At 34.2% G+C, this 22,822-nt stretch overlaps 2 protein-coding genes across 6 annotated transcripts; one reads left to right on the top strand and one right to left on the bottom strand.

The window, feature by feature from the left end:
- Window positions 1-708: 708 nt before the first annotated feature.
- CCAP (Crustacean cardioactive peptide) lies at window positions 709-18,612 on the bottom strand. Of its 4 annotated transcripts, none has more exons than XM_069054020.1 (3): window positions 18,461-18,612; window positions 1,340-1,498; window positions 709-1,293 (listed from the first exon to the last, which is right to left on the bottom strand). In XM_069054020.1, exons 1-3 carry the CDS (start codon window positions 18,465-18,467, stop codon window positions 1,016-1,018), a joined length of 444 nt encoding a protein of 147 aa, XP_068910121.1. In that variant the 5' UTR covers window positions 18,468-18,612; the 3' UTR covers window positions 709-1,015. The 4 variants fall into 4 exon arrangements, with proteins under 4 accessions (XP_068910121.1, XP_068910122.1, XP_068910120.1 ...); XM_069054021.1 differs by lacking the exon at window positions 18,461-18,612 and adding an exon at window positions 10,456-10,588; XM_069054019.1 differs by lacking the exon at window positions 18,461-18,612 and adding an exon at window positions 4,972-5,170.
- Window positions 7,117-10,446, top strand: LOC138135322 (ventral anterior homeobox 1). Of its 2 annotated transcripts, XM_069054018.1 has the most exons (4): window positions 7,117-9,003; window positions 9,120-9,673; window positions 9,732-9,919; window positions 9,967-10,446. In XM_069054018.1, the coding sequence occupies exons 2-4, from the start codon at window positions 9,274-9,276 to the stop codon at window positions 10,120-10,122; spliced, it is 744 nt and encodes a 247-aa protein (XP_068910119.1). In that variant the 5' UTR covers window positions 7,117-9,003; window positions 9,120-9,273; the 3' UTR covers window positions 10,123-10,446. The 2 variants fall into 2 exon arrangements, with proteins under 2 accessions (XP_068910119.1, XP_068910118.1); XM_069054017.1 differs by having other exon boundaries at window positions 7,117-9,673.
- Window positions 18,613-22,822: the final 4,210 nt, after the last annotated feature.

Raw genomic sequence — 22,822 nt, 5'->3', positions numbered from 1 at the left:
TAAAAATTTTGGATAAAACGGACAACTACAGCAAAGAAACGTATCTCTGTTGATTAATTGAATCTTGTTGTTTTATAGAATATCATGCATTAACATAATTTCATACACATGAATTTTATAATTAAAAATATAAGCTTTCATTTTACTGACTTGGGGTATTACATGGACTATAGTACGTAAATTCGCGAGGAGCACTCCCACACGCTTCACCATACACAAACACAATATTTATGTATTCACTATTCGAAAATAAACGCACCCTTTTCACAAAATTTTAGCTGAAATCACAGTTTCAACACGTAAACACACGCCTTGTGCTGTCGGATAAAACTAACTAAAAATGTAATCCTCTCTACCTCGGCCGCAAAACAAAAAAACTTTATTCTCTAAAAAACACAATGTTCTGCGTTGCTTTTACAAAAAGTGTTATTTCACGGTCACTGTCATTGCGTTGAATAACTAGAAAATAGACAGCTCGTTAATTTATCGGGTGTAAAATACTGAAATGAAAATAAGATTTCGAAAAAATGGTACATAACAATTTTGTTGTTCTTGATGAGATCTGTCGTGAGACACGTTGTATACCTACTTTATGTTTGAATTTGAACGGGAAACCCCCTGTAATGTCCTAATTTCAGTTAATCCACGATGGATTTGGTTAAGCTGAAATTACCGTTATATTGTGTAAGGTAGCAATAAATCAAAGAGTGACGCAATACTGTTTATTATCTTAATTACTATAACAATTATACACCTGAATTAATCAGCAACACCCAGATATGTTTAATTTTTAATTACAAAAATGGCATCCGTATCAGTATGGCTTTATTTAAAGTTGAAACTTACAAAAAAGCATCAGTTACATTAATCGCAAAACAATTCGATGCATTGAAGAGTGTTCTCTAACATATTTCCCATAACTTTGCAAAATTTTTAATTAATATAAAAATGCTCCGCTAAATGATCCTTATCAATAATTACGTCTAATAAATAATAACGAAGAATCTCGTTTGGATTAAATATAGCAGGGTGGCAGGGCGCAGGAAGCGGCGGCGCTGCGTGGCGGCACAGCAACGTCATCTTCCGCACTCTCCGCCGACTCCTGCCTGCGTCTGTGCAACTCCATGTTAGCTTCCTGAATCGCCTCCCACAGCTTCGCCTCCGACATAATCTGCCTCGACAGATCCTCGACTGCTGGCTCTGCACTCAACTCTAAAAGGCTCCCCAAGGACTCGTCGATGATCTCGCCTTGATCCGTCAGCGCCGGCAAATTCGAACGCTTGCGTCCGCATCCTGCGAACAAGAACGTCACAGACAACCCCCCAACGCGGATACGTACCTGTGAAGGCATTGCAGAAGGGCCGCTTCTTCGGCTCCACCACCCGCTCTCTAGCCGCTAAATTCTGGCCCAAGCTCTTCGGCAGAAACAGACTCCGCGTTTCGACGGTGAGAACGGCGGCGATGCAGATGACGAAGAATGTGGCCGTGGTCATGTTTTCTGCGATGAAGAGAATTAGCAGTGATAAATGGTTAAGCTTTATTGGAGGCCCCCCGCGACACTACAATGAAATACTCTATGCTGCCGGCTGAGTGGAATGCGAGGGTAAACGCCACCACGTCTGGCCCTGATTGTTCGTTGATCCAAGATTATGCACTGATGTTATTACGGCTCGTACAATGAGAGGGGGCCCATTTAGACAAAACGATTGTTTTGTACCGGAATTATCGAAAACGATCGCCGATTTTTTCTGGCCTTGGAGTCGTAGAGTTCACGGAGGGCCATAGAATATTATTTGAGGAGAATACCGTACTTTCAAATACATTCTCAATTAGGGTAGGCTGTGAAGTTGGCAACAGGCAATAATTTCTAAAGACAGCGCATCAACAGCGATACATTTGACAGCACATTGCAAATTGTTTATTCTGATCGTGACATAAAAGTGTATAAACAAAACGCAAAATTCAAGAGAAAATATTTATTCTTAGAGCAAATGTTCAAAAAGCGAACTCGATGCTTCAATGCTGTCAAATGCGTTTTCCAATTGTTGGAGAGTTATGTTTGCACAAATATCTCTAATAGCTAGTCTAGTCTACCAACCAGTAAAGAACCAGACGAAAGAAATAAATTGCAGCCTACCCTAATTGAGAATTTATTTGAACGCACGGTAGTATACTACAGTGCATTCACTTTTGTTTTAGACCAGAGTAGGCTATGGAAATTTGGCGAGTTGTATGGTAGGACTGTGACTGAATGACAATATACATCATGTATAATATTTGAGGTTACACTTTCTTGTCAAAATCCATGACCATGTAGCCAAGCATTATCATTTTCCAATTAACTACATAGTTTCGAGTACTCAATAATGTGTGTATTTAGTGATAAATATAAATATTGCACAAATTTCAAACTAATTTACCTTAATACTTAATAATAATGTCAAATTTGACACTGGCAGTTCGAACAATTTTGATTTTGTTATTTTGACATAGCCCCGATACCAACATTTAAAAAAATTAAAATAGCCTACTCTGGTCTAAAACAAAAATGAATGTATTATATAGTTGCAGTAAATGACGAATTCATATTTTCGTTTGGGTTTGATCATTTTACGTTGCCTCCGTCGTACTATTGGGGACAAATTACTTTGGTCGTCAATATCATTAAGTTGTAAATTAAGCATTAGGATGGTTAACCTTATTTTTTACTACTGTCAACCATTGTCACTGTCAGGCTCATCATTGCAAAATACCGAAAAATGAACCGCTGAATGAGAAATTCCGAGGAAAAATAGAAAAGGTTTCCACAATCCCTCAGAAGCGAGGAAGACAATTCAAAATTTTTGACAAGAGAAAAGTCAATATTTTGAAATTGTCATCCATGTTGACTTGACGTTAATGCTTGGTTTACATATTTTTTTTTTTTTTGAAGTATGTAATAGAAAAATGATGACCAAAATTATTTCTGCTTCAGCAGTATTTATTCAGTCCTCTTCTTGACCGAAATATAAGTTGTTGTATTGGTTGTTGCTGTAATTGGTTTTAGTTACCTCAGAAGTCTATATCCTGTTCACGTTGGATTGAACATCAGTGGTGCAAATCGCACACATTTGGCGTTAACTTTCATATGAGTTGTCATAGTAACAGGTCAGGTCATTTGCACCACTGATGTTCATTCCCACGTGAACAGATATTACATTGAAATACCAAGAGGTTTATTATTATAAAAGGGGGCACGACATCGAGGTAGGATCTATTTATCATTACGGGTATTTCTATCAAGTATTTTCTATCTATTCATTTGAAAGCAGTAGGTATTTTTTATATTATCATTTATTCTGCTGTACCTATAGCGTTAACTGTAAGTGGTATAGACAATACTGAAATCAAGTAATGAAGCTATGAAATACACTGAACACGGTTCTCTGCGGTGGCCTCCATCCAAAAACTGACCTTACTCGACGTTGCTTAACTTCATCTATCGACTGATGTGCTTTCAAGCAGTTGGGCCGCGTATTTTTATTTTATTATAGATATACCTACGCAAGAAGAAATGTAGATTTCACTAAATTGGTAAAAACAAATCTTATGAACAAATTTAAGCATTTTTTGCTAAGAAATAAATATCCTTAGCTTCGAGAAAAATGTTTAAAATAAATACCTTACATTCTAAGATAAAGACACAAATTATTATTAAATAAATAGTTTCTTGTTTTAAAACTAACCATTTTGCGAACTTGATTTGTAATGTTAAAATAAAGCGTCTGTGATTAATTATTGACCGTCGTGAAGTATTTGTAGCAAAAGGAATGAAATCCGAATCTTTTGCGAGAATTACAAAAAAACATTAAGAAATCAATCAATCTCTACTTTTTCCTAATACATCTTTTTCAATTTTTATTAGTTACTATTGCTCTATTTGAACGTTGAAGAAATTAAGTAGCAGCAACACGTTAATAATGTCCAAGCGATTAAGTGGACAGCAAGAAAATATAAAGTAAAATATCCTTATAATAAATAAATATAAAAGAAGTACGTAGGTACTACAAATATTTCTTATCCGTGCATTATTGACCGTTTATTGAATTTATTAAAATTGTGGTGTTGATCTTTAGTGATTAATTTGATAAATCGAACAAAAACGAATAGAAATTCAAGTTGTGAAAAATTAATATCAATATCTATAAATACTTACAATACAAATTTGTTCGAGTGTACATTTTCATTTTATGTAAAAGCTCGACTTACCAGCTACGGAGAGTTGTTACGGGACTAACTATGTACAAACGCAATACTTAGTACTAAATAGAACTTCGGTGTTAAGAGCTTTTTCCATATATATATTACTTCCCCGACCCTCTGTATTGCGCACTCAACCGACAACCCATTATCGGGTGTCATGTTCTAAAATATCGGAAAAGACTTGTCAAAAACATTTTAATATAAATAGGGAATTAATAGCTTTTCGATGGCACCATTTAAAAACCTTAATAGCTTTTGTTAGATGCGTACAAGACGAAGCTTTTTCGATTCAAAAACAACACATCGACGAACAAAGAAAAAGTTAATTAAAGGGAACAAAACGCGGTCAAGTCGAAAATAATTCCGTTAAATGTAAACGATATGTACAGTAACGAGCTTAATCCTCTTTAGTGGACATGTAATCCCTGTTATTATCCCTCATTAACGCAGCGGCTTTCTAGTTAACATGTGATAAACTTTGTCCCCCTGAAACCACCCACCGTCCCACAATAATTCTTTCTCGTCTGCGAGTGGAGCCATTTTCTGAAGAAAGTGTACAACAGGGCATACCTAATGATATACCTAATCCCGGCAAGGTACAAACTTGACGTAATAAGAGAATTATAATGTAGAAGGTGGCATGAAATTAACTTGTATACATACAAAAGATAATGAAGGAAGAATGTTGTGAAGGGGTTGGAATTATGAAATATGAATGCGGAGGCGTACCTGCGACCCCTCGATATGGGGCATGCGCCTCTCGATGAAGATGATCCGGGGGCGGAGTTTGCAACCCATACCGACTCCCAATCCCTGCCAGAGACAAACACCCGCCGCAAAACGGCCAAATAATCATGTCAAACGACCGCACACCTCCAACAAGTTCACGTCGACCATCGAATCGTGCTCGTCAAAAAGAACTTTGTTGCACGATTGCTTGCTCAATATGGTGGTACACTTGGATACGTATGTGGAAGTTTTAACGTTTACAAAACGTTAGAGCCCATTAAATAAAAGCAGATGTTTCACACCTCATAAGTCTCTGCTATGAAAATTATTCATAGTAATTTATCGGATTTATTAATACTTGAATACAGTTAATTTTAATATCTCAAAATGCCACAATTATGTGGGGAGGAGTTATTTAAACTTTCATTTCATCGTATACGATTTATTTGAAATAAAATTTTACCTAAATTATGTAACATATTTATTCATTCGGTTTTATTAACTTAATTGCGACGAACGATACAATACGTATCTTGGACATATTTCTTTGACTTTAAAATCAGTGTTATCCCAGACTAATTCAGTAAATGATGAATATATCGAAATCTTGTATTAATGGCTAAAGAACTTTCATCCAAAAATTTCATTTGAAAAAATTATTTTGAGCTTTCTGCAAGCTTCAGCTTAGATACTACATAAATATTAAAAAGTATACATTTTAAAGGAAATCCAAAAACACTACATAATTGGAATAAGCCATGGCTATCATGGTTCAGTTGGCAGCGCTGGGTGAAATATTACTGTTGTCAAAGAAACATATTTAAGTCCTCCAACAATAAACATTTGACGATTGTCAAATACAACATTATTTAAACTAGCGCTGCCAACTGAACCATGGTAGCCATGACTTACTTAATTTTTTTTTTCAATCTTACGGTACTATCTTGGAATCTGATAAGATCCAAAGAGATCTTGTAATGACTTTTGTGATAATTCATATAGGTATCTCTCGATCAGAACAACACAATTTAGCAATTGGATGTCTCACGGAAGGATAGGTAGGTATTATGAATTATGATGTACCTAAACTCGACTCAAGTTGCAAAAAACCACTTGTCATTTGCAACAGCATTTTTTCAATATTTTTGAAGCAAATAAAGGCACAAAGGGACCTGAAAATCATAGTTTGGATTGAATATTTCCCATATAAGTACAATTTTAAAGTAATTTCAAACGACTAATGCCATAAAATTGCTGTTGCAAATCCAAATTGGTTTTTTGCAACTTGAGTCAACTTTACATACATGTTTTTTTTTTGAAAAAATATCAAATTTAATGGTTTTGCAGAGAGAAGCAAAGAGTACCCTCTTTAAGATTAACTGTCTTAAACAGTCTTTTTAGGTGTACCTACTTATTACCACACATACAATTTTAGAAAATAACTAATTTTATGTACAGTCACGGCCACGGAATTTCGTCAGTCGTTGTCATTCAACTGACATTAGCTGGAAAACAGGTTTTGTATATTTCTAACCCCACATTGGAATTTTTGACATGGATGTCAATTTCTCAATCAATTTTTATTGTACAAAAATTTTGAATGTCAGTCATAATGACAATAAAACTTGGGCTACACAGGTTTTTTCGAATTGACAGGAGAATAACTGACGAAATTCCGTGGCCGTAACTGTATAAGAAACACAAAAATAGGACATACATATAATCTGTTTCAAAATCAAAAATCCAACACTGCATTCTATCTCGAAAATGCAATCGACAACGTCGCTCATTTTTGTTTTTAGTGTGTTTGTTTGCAAGTGTCAGAAAAAAGTGGGTTTATGAAAGAAAACTGTAGACAGTCGTTTTGGTCGTAGTTCATCGTGTTTTTTTATTCTCATTTTATTATTTCATTCAAAAGGTATGATATGGTACCTATAATTATAATATCTAAACGTACTTAGTCCACTCAAAAAGAAAAAAAACACCACTGTTGGTTTAGGTTGGTAAAATTTAAAAAAAACCCTAGGTAGTTATTTTTTCTTACTATGTTGGTAACTATAAATTATGACATTTATTTGATTCAAAATAAAATTCAATTGCTTTGAATTTCGTTCAAATTGTTTTATTATTGCTGAGCACGTTTCATTTATTTGTTTATTCTTAGTATTTTTACTTAAACATGCCCAGAATAGAATTCACATGAACCCCCGATAAATTTGAGTAATTTGACGCTTAATAACCACTTAACCTCAAAATTTTACAGTAGACAGCGTTGCCGATAGCAATTATCGAGGAGAATGCGACGTTGGTGATTTTTTGAATTTTAAATGGACTTTATAGCTATTTAGCCATAATTTATACATAATTTGATATTTGTGACAAACCGAATGTCAGATTTTGGTGGAAAGTTGGGCCAACCCACAAAAATGAAACTTAGAATAAAAATAAAGGACATTACATTAAAATTGTCTAAAAAAGTTAAAAGTCAATGAAGTAATTATCCATACCTATATTAATAATTAAGAACCGGCAAAAATAAAAAATCTTATATCTCTTTTGGTAAATTTTGTAAAATTGAAATCCTTGTTGCAAAAAAGGATAACTCCATTTTTAGGCGAAAATGTTTTTTGCCCTATGGTAAAGTTAATTTCAAAATTATAGAGTACACCGGAAAAATCAAGAAGACGATTTATTAAAGTTTCTTCCACATGTAAAGATGCCTTTTTGAAATTTGAACGTAATATTTTTTATATAGGTTAGGTAAGTTTGACAACATTAAACGTCGCTGATATTTTAGAACACCAAAATGTCCACAATATTGTCTTCTTCTAATTTGGAAAGAATGAGCACTTTCGCGTTTTTGATTAAATTAGGCATTTTGTTTGTCATTGATCATTGACAAAAAATGTAAGTGCATTTCACACTGTAGAAAATTAGGTGTACTCTATAATTTTGAAGTAACTGTAGATAATAAATTATTCTGGATCGTTTGGTCCAAAAACGACGCAAATCCATTCCAAATAAACAAAATTTAGAGGACTTTCCGTACTCTATAACTGTGTAACTTTTAATTTAGATAATAATCAATAAACTTTAGTGCAAAACTCCCTATGAAGTTTTTTTTTACTAAATAAAAAAAAGATCTCTTAAAAATTTAAAGAGCAATTGTTTTTTTTTTAAATATTGCTCAAAATCCAATTTTATGGAATCATCTTCTCTTTGCAATTATTTCCAATAGGTATTTACAATATTGTTCTTGTTATTTTAGGCGTTTTTTGCATCAAAATGAAAATTATCACAAATAATTTAAAAATTTCCATTCCCATGGGAATAAAAATATTGCAACAATAATAAATATGCGTATGTGTCTAGTGTAATAAAGTCTACATCATTAGTTGCAGTAATTAATCCATGATTGCTTGGTTATCATTACAAAATAATACACTTCATCAGATTAGTACTATCTAGTGTGTCAAAACAACCATCTGCCATTCCATTTTCGTGAATCTTACCGCAAGCTGGCATTGCCGAGATTTTTAATTTATTACCGGTAGCAAAAACCGCAATAAAAAAATCCAATTAAAAATGAAATCCTCCATTCGCCGTTTTATTAAACACACCGCTACATACAAGAAAATTATGCTATAGAAGGCTAATAAGGGTATTCGTGGGGAATTTCGCGGATCGCATCATCCAGGTTGAGGGTTGAGGTCGGCAAATCGCGTGGGGGTGTGTCCGCACATTAAACCCACCCCTGCGGCTGGAGGGGTTCGATGATGAGCACCGGAACAACTATACCTTGTGTCAGTAATATCATCGACTGAGATAACCAACTTGCTCTCTGCAAGCTCTATTTCATTAATGCACTTATTGTAAAGTACACAAACGAGCGGGGTGTCTTGTGTTTTGCCAGTTCTTCCTCGTAAACGCGACAATTAACAGTGGTCGCGAAAGCTGTGGCGAATCCAGTGAAAAAGATAAAAATTGAGTTAACCCGTTTTGGAGAATTGGCCCAAAAGTGTAATCCACAAGGTACTTATTGATGAAGCAGAGTAGACTAATTATTGTCACCGTTATGACAGATTTTATAAAATAATTATAACAAATGTAGGTGTAGGATGACTGTTATTTTTCGCTTATTATTCCAGCGGTAATGACAACTTCCAACCGAACCCGAACGTCATTTCCTGCAGTTTTCCCGGCCCATTGAAACCCTCTTTTTGTATTTAGTTGTGAAAATGCGTTCGATTTGTTTTCTGCCGAAAAGCAGGAATATATGATTCCTTTGCTTCCTGCTAGAAAATGCTCCATCATTACAACTACTCGACTTCCCTGTCCCACTTCCTGAGCTACCACCACCTGGACGACCAGCAGCTTGCCGAGAATGAACACCAATCATCCAACACCCTCTGCGAAGACCTCTCCCAACAGGAGGACCCCCGATGCAGGAGCAACTCGTCCGCTACCAACAACAAATCCTTCACGATCGCCGCAATTCTGGGCTTGAAGAACGACAAAAGCCAAGAAGATTCCGCGTCGGACTTGAGTGTGGTGAATCTGAGCGTCCATCATCCAGGAGGAACCGATAGGGCTTTGGTGTCGAATTGCGGCCGGTTGCAACTTCCGGTACGTCACAGTTCTTCGGCAGCGAGCGTGACAGGACACTACGCGGTCGGGCATGGGTGCCCCCAGAGACAAACAGGTTAGAAGATCGGATTGCGTGGTCAATTCGGGATCAGCTTACGCCGGATTGTTTTCAGTGAGAGGAATGAAACATCTCTCTTCGGCGGTGTTACAGAACAAAAAGAGCTGTAAGAGTAAAAGAGTCCGGACGATCTTCACCCCGGAGCAGCTCGAGAGGCTGGAGGCGGAATTCGAGAGGCAACAATATATGGTCGGGCCGGAACGACTCTATCTGGCCCACACGTTACAGCTGACTGAAGCTCAAGTAAGTTGGTCCGAAGACGAGAGAATGCGATTAATATGATTTTGTAGGTTAAAGTTTGGTTTCAAAATAGACGGATCAAGTGGCGGAAGCACCACTTGGAGTTGACGCATCAACGTCTTGCAGTTTTGAAACAACAACAACTTCTTCTCGACGAGTCTCACCCTGATGTGCAAGATACGAACAGTTCGAGCACCGATACGTGAAATTTCGTCGGGATTGAGGAATCGTTGAGAAATTGACTTAACAAAGTGGAGGTTTTGCGACAAATCCGCTTGTAAATAATGTGTGAAAATGTAGAAGATTATTTTCAACATCCCTGGAATCTCAGTTGGTCTTAATACATGAATGTTTCCAACAATTAGTTTGTAATATATGCGGTTTACCTGATTTGAAATACACATTTCATTTTAAATCTGCTTTTTTTTACCATTACCATTTTGCCGCTGTTAAAGATGAGTCCAGATCGATGTGGTAAGAATTTTCCATTTTTCAGAGTGACGTGGCAAAAATGTAATTAAAAAATACATCACACTTACCAGTTTTTATTACGCGAAATCTATATTAAATTCTATCCAATCAAAAACGTCACTGGAAAGGTAATAAATCTAGACGCACACCACCCGATACGGAAGTTGTTTAAAAAATTAACTAAGCGAAAATTGATATGAGCCTCGGTTTTATAGCAAAAATTAAATTATGTAGCATATACGTCGTGTTTTGGATTAAACATGATGTATGAGGTTTACCCTGTTCCGTTATTATTTTTATTATTTATTGGATTTTAGATAAAATGCTATGTAATATATTGACAACTTAATCGTACAGGGTGATCACTGATCTTTTATGCATTTTATGCGATTACACTAATTTTGTGCAAATAAATTGCAGTAGAAAAAAAATTATGGAGTATTAGTAAGTTAAATTCAATTTATATATTTCTACTGCTGTGTAAATACTACATATGTAAATTTTATCGAATGTTATTGACATTGCGAAAGCTGGCAGGGGAGATTGGGATCGAAGGGGTGAACATCGGCTTCTGGTTGTATTACCAATTACAAGTATGTTTACTTAAACAAAGCAGTAAGAATTTTTTGCAAAATAACTGTGTAAATAAATGCATTTTTTTTTTAATTATGTAATATAAAAGACACAAATATTACATTTTTTCAAACACATGCACATTTCGTTCGATATTTTCTGTACCAAATATTCACCAAATGATTCCACGAAAGATTTTTCATAACGTGACAGATACTAAAATTGGTTAAAAAATAGCAATTTTTATAATTCCATTGTAAAATTTATGTTGGCTACCGGAATGTAGTGCACATCGCTAACGTGAATAGAACTTTCAAATTTAAGAAAAAAAAGATGAGAATCTTCAATTCTTCAATCTAAATTGTTCTATTATAGAATTTTCAAAGCCCAGTCAAATGTGCGAATAAGGTAAAAAGGTGTTGTTCATATTTTCATGTCATTGTCAGATACAAAATATCGTGTTTTTTTAAATTTCACCTCAAAGTTGGCGTTGAAGAGTCGATTGTGAACGCACCACTCGTCAGTCTGCAGTATCCCTCTACGGTCTACAGGGTAAAAACATAAACAACGCAAAAAGTGAGGTTAGATTTAAACATCTGATCCGTGATCTGTAATCCGTGGTGCGTTGACAATCGAGTCTTCAACACCTACTTTGAGGTGAAATTTAAAAAAGAACGCGATATTTTGCATTAGAAAAATATTCATGAAAAATTCTTGGTTCAGATTTTCTGGGAATTGCACTTTAATGGTAAAAGGCAAAGGTAAAATTAATACTCAACTTAACAAAAATACCTAAGAATTATTATTTTATTAGGGAAAATAGTTTGGCAAGAAATAAAACTTATTAAATTTCTCGGGAAATACAATCCTTAATAATTTTTTTTGTCATTTTTCTGATAATTACTCGATTTGAACTCCAGTCCCTTCTCAGGAGTCTTAAAAGGAGGGGTGCCTTATTGTACCCCGGAATCTATGTCGATTCACACCATACCAAAAAATTAAAATAGACAGGGAAAAAGCTACAGTGGCAAAATAGTAGTTTATTTAACGAGTTCGTGTGTAAATTGGGCCTTTTTGGCATGAGTGGGAGCTCCAAATCGCTTAAAATCTTTAAAATTAGCTTGACGTGTCGTTTTGACAAGTTTGACATTTATTAAAATCCGTTTACACAGGAGAAAATTTCTCAAATTCTCAAAAAATAAAGAAAAAATAAAACTTTATGAAAGTTATTCCAAAAAATATCTTTCTTTGTACTAACAGCATCTTATTCAATGAGTGAAAAAAAGAGACTTTCATAACGTGTTGTACACGATATTTGTTTGCATATTGTTGTAAGTTGAGAAATTTGGCCTAAAGGCGTTTAGCAAAATTAAAAAAAAAAAACAGAAATGCGTAGTAGGTATTCTTTGACAATGAATTGAATAAAATAATTTAAAAAAGAACTATGCACTTTCATTACGATTTTTCGTTAAAAAAAGTCAACTTTCATAATCAATATGCAAAAAATAAATTTAAAAAATGGTTTGTATGAAAACAAGTATTGAACAAGATGATTTTGGAAAAACATATTGTATAATTTAATTTACTATAATTTTCCATTTATACAACTTTATAGTGTGAAAAAAAAAAATCACCAACACTTTATTTTCAAGAGAAACAAAAAGATAAAAATCCCCGATTATCAACTCTTGAATGTTATCTCAGCAACAAATTTTTATAAGGTCAAAAAGTTCTAATTTTTTTTCCTTTTCGGAAAAGTTGCGCAGTGAATTTTTCGAAATTGCAAGTGAAGACAACACACTTCAGCATCTACGTTCTCACCATTTGCAATGAATTCCCAATGTAACGTCTGTTCAAAAAATTTGTGGCCAAATAGTCTTTTGCTTGTTTTTGTTTCCGTTAACGTATGACATAGTTTCATCAACTGTCAAATACGTCGTGGAACAGGAAGTATAGAACGAAAAAGTGGAAGAATTTCAAAAACCGCTGAAAGAGTGTTAACATAAAATAAATCGAATACTTCAATCTGTCATTTATTACAACAAACGAAGATAATATATGATCATTATATGATCATTATATGATCATTATATGATCATTATGTATCTAAAAGATTTGTCAACTAAAAACTTCCCGTTTGGAAAAGAGAGAAAAAACTACTGCCTGCTTGAACACAAATTTAATTGAACACTCATTATAAGTTCTACAATCCATCACCAAACATTATTTTAACTTGATGATTGTTAAATTTGGAAGTCGATTTTGCCTTATGAATTAGTTTCGCCTATTATTTTGAACGTCTAAGTTTTATCGAAGGTAAAATAACAACCTAATTTTTTTATCGGATACATTTTTCAATTTTACGAAGGCTCTTTGCTTTGACAATTTTACGAGTTGAATTTGGTCATTTTTATTCTGGTTAGACGTGAGAGCTTTAGCTCGATAAAAATGCCCAAATTAAACGAGTAAAATTGTTTAAGTGAAAATTGGGAAATTTGAGGATATAAAAAATTAGGTCGTATTATTTTTGGCAAGATTAATTCCTTAACTTTAACGTTAATTATTTATTTGTAATACTTACAGTTACTAAAAACACAATTATTAAAAACAACTTGAAAATCTGACAGGAGTAGCATGCAATTTTAATCACTTTTGACAGATGACAGAGTAGCAGGACGTTTTAACCGCGATAAACATTTTTGATTGGATGAAAGCAAGCGCTCTGATTGGTTGAACACGCACGTTTGATGTATATGGGAATTAATCTCTGAGAATGATTTCTTTTTGAACCATTGTGTTACACAAGTCAGTTTTATTACTTTAGAACTAAGTAAGTACCCGCTTTGCTTGACCCATTTAATGTCCAGTGAAACTCGTAAAATCTACTTGAACTTTAAAAAGTATTTATTTTATAAATCACAGAAACAACGTAGAAATAAATGTATTTTTAGTTGATATTAATTAAAAGATAAGTGACATTTATCGACTGAAGATTAAAAGGACAAATAGCGTCGCAGGTTTAATTGTCAATCTAATAAGTATATGAAAATTTTGTTAACAAGAAATCAATATTCTTCTGTCATTAAATAAAATAAATAGGAGAGGGTTATAATTTTACATAAATCAACGTCAACATTTTTCGATTATTTCCTTCATAAGAAATCTGACCAATTACAGCGCCGTATATAGACGATTATTTTGGTTTAAATAAGCGATCTTTCAAAATTTTGTTCAAATAATGCAACAGGAAACGAAGTTTATGTAAAATTAGATGTTGCTATTCAAATAATTGTTGTCGGTTCCACTTATTCTAAAGGAACTCTTCGCGAAAGTACATTAATTCTCGTTTTTATCTACAAAAAAAATGACATTTTGCGTGCCAGATCTGTCAAAATTTTAATATTTTAATAAAAAATAGTAGTATAATTCTCGTCTCATGTTTTACTTCTATTTTATTCTGGAAATAATCTTGTCATATACCCCTCGTGCAACGAGTATAATCTGTAAAAGTGTATACTGCCTCATCATTTTCAAAATTTTGTTTTCATGCTTAATAATTTTACTAAGCAAAATTTTTCAAACGATGGGCAGCACGCACTTTAACTGATTATACTCGTTGCACTTGGGATTTTGAAATAAACTGTCTTTTCTGATTTAATTTTTTTTTTCTTTTAATGTGCAATTCAACGTCTCACTAAAACTGTGATTTATTTAAAACAAAAGCAAAAAGCTACAATTATTGCGGTAACCCGGCGCATCCGCCAAGGGCGTACGGAATTAGTTTAGGGAAAAGTTTTAGCAACAAAATGTAATTTGTATCGTTCAATATGGCGTTTGTATGCGTTTGGATGCAGCGGTTTTACCGCAGACCGTCAGAGGCACTTTTGCCAGTTGATTTTTTCGCTTTTGATGTACAGTCGGCAATAAATATCAGGAAAAACGTCAATAATAAATTCCCTTTGTGGGCGCTCGTACCTACATCTCTAAAATAAATCTCATCAGCAACAATGGCAACCGGCAAATATTAGTAATATTCCGGCGGTTGAGAAGCAATAAATAAATACCAGAATCAAATAAAGCAAAACGGGGGCCGCTTAAAAAAGTAATTACACATCAAACGAATCCCGGAAAAATGCGGTCGGAATTCATATTGTTTTCATAACATAACGAGCCGTTTCTGCGGTGCGATATAAACTGTCATATATCAAGAGGCAACGAGCATCAAGGGTGGCAGGGCCAACATCCCCTCGCTGTCCCATCACATGATTGACTATGTTAATATCATTTGTCGGCAGATCTGAAAGCAAGTCAAGCACCGGTGCTAAATCCGCTCTCCAGATTATATTGGGTCCGTCGCTTCGCTCTCATTAAACTCCAGATTTAATATTATACAGCTACATCTTGGCGGAGATTTTTAAATTTCCTCTTATTACTTCATTATTAAACGGAAACGGCGACCCTCGCCGATATTAAATCTTGAAAAAACCCGGTATTTTTCAGGCGGAGGTGACAATCTACAATGTACGTACGGTGATCGTCAGAGACGGCGAGAAGTCTCGGCAGCCGTTGTTATCGCCGAGATATATCGCATCAACAAGAGACAATAAAAGCAGCAGAATGAAGGGAAGGACGATGCTTTCACAAAATAAAATAGTCATTCGCTTCGCTTTTATTAAAAGTCAAGCGTGCGCATATTGGCTGGGCACTGCTTGGTCCCCCGAATTCCTGCATAGCTCTTTCACCCTCCTCTATCTGTCTCTACATTACGGACATCTTCTCTTTATACGCTCTTCTTATTTAACCAATTTATGTCGTACTATTTGAAATTGTGCTCGGTATTTATTGGGCCGCTTTGTTCGCTTAAAATACTCGACAATTTTGCCGCTCGCTCCCAGACCCTAATTGTTTCAATTAACAAAGGGCGCCCAAATCGAAACTTCAAAAATTATTTCTCGTTTCACAATCTTTTTTTTTTAATAACAGAAAGCGCAGTCGTGCTTCTGACAAGGATATCGAGTTGAGTGGAGTAATTAATTTCTTGAGCTGAATTTCAGCGTTAAGATATTATGAGTAAATTACCAATAAACTTGTCGGATGATGCCGCTAAATTAGCTTCTGGATCAATAAACGCTGTCTGCAGAGAAATTAGCTCTTGCACCCCTTTACAACAACTGACTAATTGATTTTATGATGATATCATTACCCTTCTCGCTGCCGCGATTATTTAATAACATAATGTAATGCTCAATTATTACATCAGCAACCCTTATCTTTACCGCAGAATTTAATTACCACCGACTCACGGTTCTCGTGATTACCTTATTTTCAATTGATTCGTAAATTTATGACAAAACTGCCGAGATAACGCCTGCACTTATTTTCAAACGAGTCCTACCGGAACGTGTCGTCATTATTTTTTACCTCCAGGTGCTAACATTCTTCCCATAAATACGAATCTCAGTGAAAAAGAGACGTAATGTTGCCACGATTTATAATAATTACTTTCACGTAATATTACTCTAGATAACGTTAGGTTTATGTGCATTTACTTTCAATTGAAGGAGATATTTGCAATTTATCTAACAAAACAATATGTGTGAGAAAAGGATTGATAAACCAAAATTGCAAATTGATAAAAAAAAAAATTCTAAGATGATGTTGAAATTTAAAATTCTCCATTATAAGTATGTAATATGTCAAATATACAAAGTGTCTTTAAAAGAACGTACATCAAGAGTCCTGTGGAATTCAAACAAATTTGATTTTAACCGCTCTGTAGCATATTGTGGCACCAAATAGAAAAACAGAGGTTATGTAAGTCCATCAATAACAGGTTTTTAATAAAGACGAAAAGTAATTAGAATTTAGAAAAACCGAAGAAAATCACAAGCAAAACAACCAACGTCGAACTCACAACTGACGCTAAGATTTAATAATTTGATATTTGACTGTTGACATCTGATTTGACAGCTTCAACGGCTCGACACAGTTCGACACAATAAAATTATAGAACCGCACAATTCCACAGGACTCGTGATAATTGATAGTAAGAAATAATTAGTAAATGAGAAAAAAATACACGAACCAAATTAATGGGCTGGAGGCATCGTTTAAATTTCTGTCAGGTTTCTGTCACGACTGCGAAATACAGAATAATGTCTAAGACATTAAAATTGCAGCAAATTGCAACTCTGACACCAGCAAAATTACGATAAAGATACAAAAATATTACTTTACGTTGTACATTAATGCACTAGTGCGGTAAAGTATGTAAAACGAATGTCGTAAGGTTTGACTGTTTTGTTGGAAATGAAAAATCAAAATTATTTTGATCATTCAAAAATTATGCTTCAGCAACTTTAATAGACACATTTTCTCTTTGAAACTTTTACCTAATATTTAAATTACATAATAAATAATAATTAAATGAATTAGTATGGAAAAAGCTTGTATGTATTTATCTTGTTAACACTGGAAACAACTAACAGCCTATACGCCATGGTTTTGTTCAATCGCATTTATTGTATTACATTCCGCCAAAGCAAGGCGCGATAAATCCACCTTGAAAGCAATAAAAAATACCTATAAGAGAATTCTCCAAATAATTATAAAGAAAGAATGCATCTATTTTATTCTTTTAACTTAAATATGTAGTCCCTTCAGATTAAAAACTCGCCAACAACTCCACTGACCACGAAAATAACTCGACAAAGATCTTATGTGTTTTCAATAGTTTGTCATCTAGATTAAGAAATACTGTTTTGGTAGTATTTTTTAGTTTTTCACTTAAACGATAACTCTTTATGGTCAACTAATCATATATATCATATAATACAGGGTATTTCACGAATGATAATGAGCCCGGCGGAATAGAAAATGCAACCCAAAATATATCAGGAGGAAAAGCCGGATATTTATCGCTTCCATGTCCAGGTTTACGTTCCATTGTATTGTGGGTTGCATTTTCTATTTCACTGGGCTAATTATCACTCGTGAAATATTCTGTATATCATATAATCATAATATCAATCTGCCTATTATGAACTCTTCACTTCTGAAAACTCTTTCTTTCGTAAAACACCATGTATCACCGTCTACTTGCAATTATTTTATTATCGATTTCTCTAGAGATTTAATTCTTTTTTAACACCTAAAGTTAAAACAAAGCGTGAAATTAATTGACCACAAGTGCAAATTTCGTTTTGTCATGTTCTTGGTGAGGATTTGCAACGTGCTCCATACCTGCAGAGGTGAAAACGACTCGCAAAATCACGCTAGACATGCTAATGAGCAGTCCAGAAGAGGGCAAATTAGCGCCGCTTCGGGATCACCGTTCCTGGAGAATCGGTGGGAGTTCAGGTCCGCTTGCTCAAAATAGTTAGTGTATGCGAGGATAATCGGGGCAGGGGATATTAGCTGACGCACCCTCACCGGGTCGGCCCCGCAGCGGCGGCATAAAGCGACGCTCGTCTCTTTTGATTCGCGGATTAATTGAAATACCTCGCATTCCACGGGTTCGGCTATGGTTCTACGTTGGAACGGAAGCGTCCTGGAAAACGGTCGTCGGGGTTATCCAAGGAAGATGGAGAGAGGCCAGAACGGAATCATCGACTGCAACGGATGAACTCGCACGGTGTGGAGGTGCACATGGAGATGAGGAGGTCGAAAGTATCGCCGGACGATACGCTCGCCATTGGGTTACCTATGATAATAATCAATTAATCATGGATCACGTTGTAAACACCTGATTAATTAGTTTAGCACGTAATGCCCAATAGCTAGGAGGTAGGTGGCTATCTCCAAGCATGACGATAATAAATCCTACATTATTTAAACATTCGTTTTGCTCGAAAATAAACCATAATTGTCTTTTGAGCGTTCATTTAAAAGTAATTAGATTTTTTTCCAATCGTTACTTCTTTCTGTTTACAAACGCATACTTATTACATCCTCGAGGATCGTAATATTTGATTTTAACAAATCTAAGCGTAGTATGGGTGCATATTCTCTTTCGTTTGCCTTTTAATAATAATTTTTATCTACAGAATGATCTATATTGGGTCATAGCTTTAATTTTTTCAGAAAATATGTACAGAGTTATTCACGAGACGGGTACTTCTGAATTTTTATTTGCCGCAACCAACAATACCAATGGCACTAACTAGTACATAAATCAAATATATTATTTCTTTCTGTCAAAGATACAAAACTAAGAACCATCGTGGATTTAGTTTCCGGTTGAAAAATTGTTTGGTTTAGAGGAGACATTAAGTAAAGAACGAATGTTCGTTCGGTAATCTAAAAAAGTCTGAAAACCTATATACAGGGTGTAACAGAAATAAGTGCATTAATTTTAACTGGTAATAGAACTCATCAAAAGGAACAACTTTTCTCTCTGTCATTTTGGCGAAAAACGTTGCGTAATGGCTTAAAAAAGTAGGAAAGATTTTCCTAAAACCGTTCATATCTCCAAAACTAAGCTACCTAAAAACGTGAAACAACCAGATTCTTACGAAGTGGATTTTTTGCTATACAGGTAGATTTGTGTGAATTTGGATTTCGGCGTTAAAACACGTTTTCTGGATGAAAATGGACGTTTTTTTCATATTAGCGCTGATCTCAATTAGTCATTGCAGTATGTATTTAGTGGCGTAGGGCTATTTTAGTGAAAAATTTCTCCAATTTTTTTTTGGAATTAAACATCGTTTTTCACCAAAATGGTAAATAGAAAAGTTGTTCTTTTTGACGACTTCTATTACCAGTTAAAATTAATGCACCTATTTCTGTTACTTCCTGTATAGGACCCATAAAGTCCACCTTTATATCGGTTTCATAAAAAGTCAGCTAGTTGGATGGGATGTAACGAACAATAATTTTTGTGGAAAGGGTGTTAAAACTTTGTTATTATCTTAATTTGAGATACATCCTATGATAGATGAGTGGAAAATCGATTAACCTTACAAGATGCCACTACAAATGAATATTAAATATTGATTAGTTTAAAATCAGAGAAGAAAATCTAAAATATTAAGCAATGCCGTGTTGTTATATTCATTTTTAAACCATTATGTAAATATCTCGATCTCGTAAAGAACAACAAAATTGTTAATGTACCATTTTCTCGAAATATAATTTTCATTTCAGTATTTTTGCTTCTCATAAATTAACGAGCTGCCTATTTTCTAGTTATTTAACCCAATGACAGTGACCGTGAAATAATACTTTTTGTAAAATCGACGCATAACGTTGTGTTTTTACAATAAAGATTTTTCGCACTGCGGCCGAGGTAGAGAGGATTACATTTTTAGTTGGTTTTATCGGACTGCACGAGGCAGGTGTTTACGTGTTAGTTCTGTGATTTGAGCTAAAGTTTTGTGAAAATGGTGCGTTTATTTTCGAATAGTGAATACATAGATATTGTGTGTGGTGAAATGTGCGGGAGTGTTCCGCGAGCCCAGAGAATTTCCGTGCTAGTTCTTCTTGTGGACTTAAAGGATTTGAAATGCTGCTACAACAATTCGCAGTGAGTGCAATAAATAATAATTTTTAAATATCAAAACACAATTTTAATGCTTTGTAAAATGTATTTTGGGTTTCGTTTTTACTTGGTCAGGTTCGTCATCTTACGTGAATAACCCTGTATTGTTGCTATTAACGAGTTCTATTACCAGTTAAAATTAACGTAAAGTATTTATTTCTGAGACACGGTACAGGGTGATTCAAGTTTTACCGCCCGAGCAAAAACACACTTCTAATCGATTTAAAATTCTCAAAAAAATCAGAAATGATTGTGCAACGCTGTAGAACATTTTGTAAAAATTTCAAATTTTTTAATGAAACGAGTAAATATTTCGTTTTAATTCAATAACGGCTACATTAATTTACATAATTTTTCACTGAAAATCCTTTCAAACATTTAGGAGAAATTTGATGTCATTGAAATCATTAAAGCATCACTGGTTTTTAAATAAATGGAATGCGATATTAAAGTGCAAAATTTAGCTATGGTTTATTATTAAATTGGGCTGTCACTTCAACAATAGAGGTTTACATGGGTTATTTATGGTACCCTTAAGGGACTAAAGAATTACTAGAAAAGTTCTCAACAGGTGTTTCCCAACAAAGAGGTATTTATTTATGACACTGCAGTTGTAAATTTTGATCACTTCTCGCTGCTAATGTTAAAATTGGAATAATTCAAAAAGTAATCTTTTTTTTTATGCGAATTTCATAAATATGTTCTTTGAATTAATTGTGAATTATGAGCGTGCCCGGAATTTTTTTTTTTTTTTTGGTCAAAATCGATTTTTTAATTGTATGTCTCTGAATGAAGTGATACGGGAAAATTGATTGCATACGTTTGAAGCCTTACATGAAAGGAATGTAATAACAATCCTAAAGTTTCGTAATTTTTACTAATTTTTTAATAGAGTTAATCGTGCGGGCGGTAAAACTTGAATCACCCTGTACCCGGTACATATATGGTAATTTTTACAAATAGGTATTACAACGTAAAATGTACCTTACAATAGCACTCATTGAAATGAAAAGAGATAAATTGTTAGAGCGTCTCATGTCTAATAAGGTAGCAAAATTTGATAACGCCAGAATTGTATTCTTTTTAGGTCCAAATTTAGGATTTAATGTTTTGGGGCGTTAATGAGCTAATGCAGCTACCCCGTTAAAATTTCCATTCCGCTCGATTTATTCTCAACCCCTGCCAACAGCTCGCTTCTGACAATCCGGACGGTAATTAGACATCTTGTTGCACATTATTAGTCCAGCTTATGACATATGGCGAAGCTTATTGGTGCGTCAAATGAACAACCACAATCGTAGACATGAATAATAGATACGAACACACTCCTGGACGACAAAAGATGATCATGTTATACACGGTACGCGACCCCAGTCGACATCCACGATCCACCACCACCCCTTTGATAACTTTGCGAACAAGTCGAGTAGCGCTTATATTTTGCGCTGCATTGAATAACAAGTACAAAAGCCACCCTAATTTAATTACTCGTATGATTTTGTTATTTAATATGCGCTTTGACGTTTCACGTTATTATTACCGTTTGTTGCGATTCGTTTATAGGATTAATATGATAACCAAACCGTTTTAAATGAATAGCTCTCGGTGAACAATGTACGTTTACAACTTTAGTCCGCTTTTAAAATTAATACAATAACGCACTGATTATCAGAAAAACACAAATTATAAATATTTTTTTACATTTTGCATTACATTTGCAATGAGAGGAGTACTTTTTTAAATCATTTTATTCAATTCATTGTCAAAGAACCTACTATGCATTTCTGTTTTTTTTTTTTAATGCTGCATAAATCCTTCTAGGCAAAATTTCTCAACTTACAACAATATGCAAAAAAAAGTCGTGTACAACACGTTATGAAAGTCTTTTTTTCACTCATTTGATTAACTTGGGCTTCGCCCTCGTTAATCAAACTGCAAATTCACGAAAAAAAGGATGACTTTCATAACTAGTTATACAATATACTATAGTAAAACATCTCAAACTGTGACAGAATATTTTTTTATCAGTAGTTTCTTGGATTCACCGATTTCTTGGTTTTTTAAATTTTAGGGATAAATAAAAGGAGAAAGGAATTCAATAGGAATAATAAAAAATATACTTTGCATTTGTACATTTCATTTAATACTATTTTTAAGAATAAAAACAAAATTAAATCTGATTAAGAACATTTGTGTTAGCAGAAATTCAAAATTAGCGCTATTTTAACGTAAGTTTATTTTCATACGTTTGGTATAGGCAACCAGTTAAACAAGAGTAAGATTAAGAAATTTGTCAATAAATTAAAATGAATTATTAAAGAATT

Source organism: Tenebrio molitor, chromosome 7 (assembly GCF_963966145.1).
Source record: "Tenebrio molitor chromosome 7, icTenMoli1.1, whole genome shotgun sequence".
Taxonomy (NCBI): Eukaryota; Metazoa; Arthropoda; class Insecta; order Coleoptera; family Tenebrionidae; genus Tenebrio; species Tenebrio molitor.
This window is presented reverse-complemented; position numbering and strand designations above follow the sequence as displayed.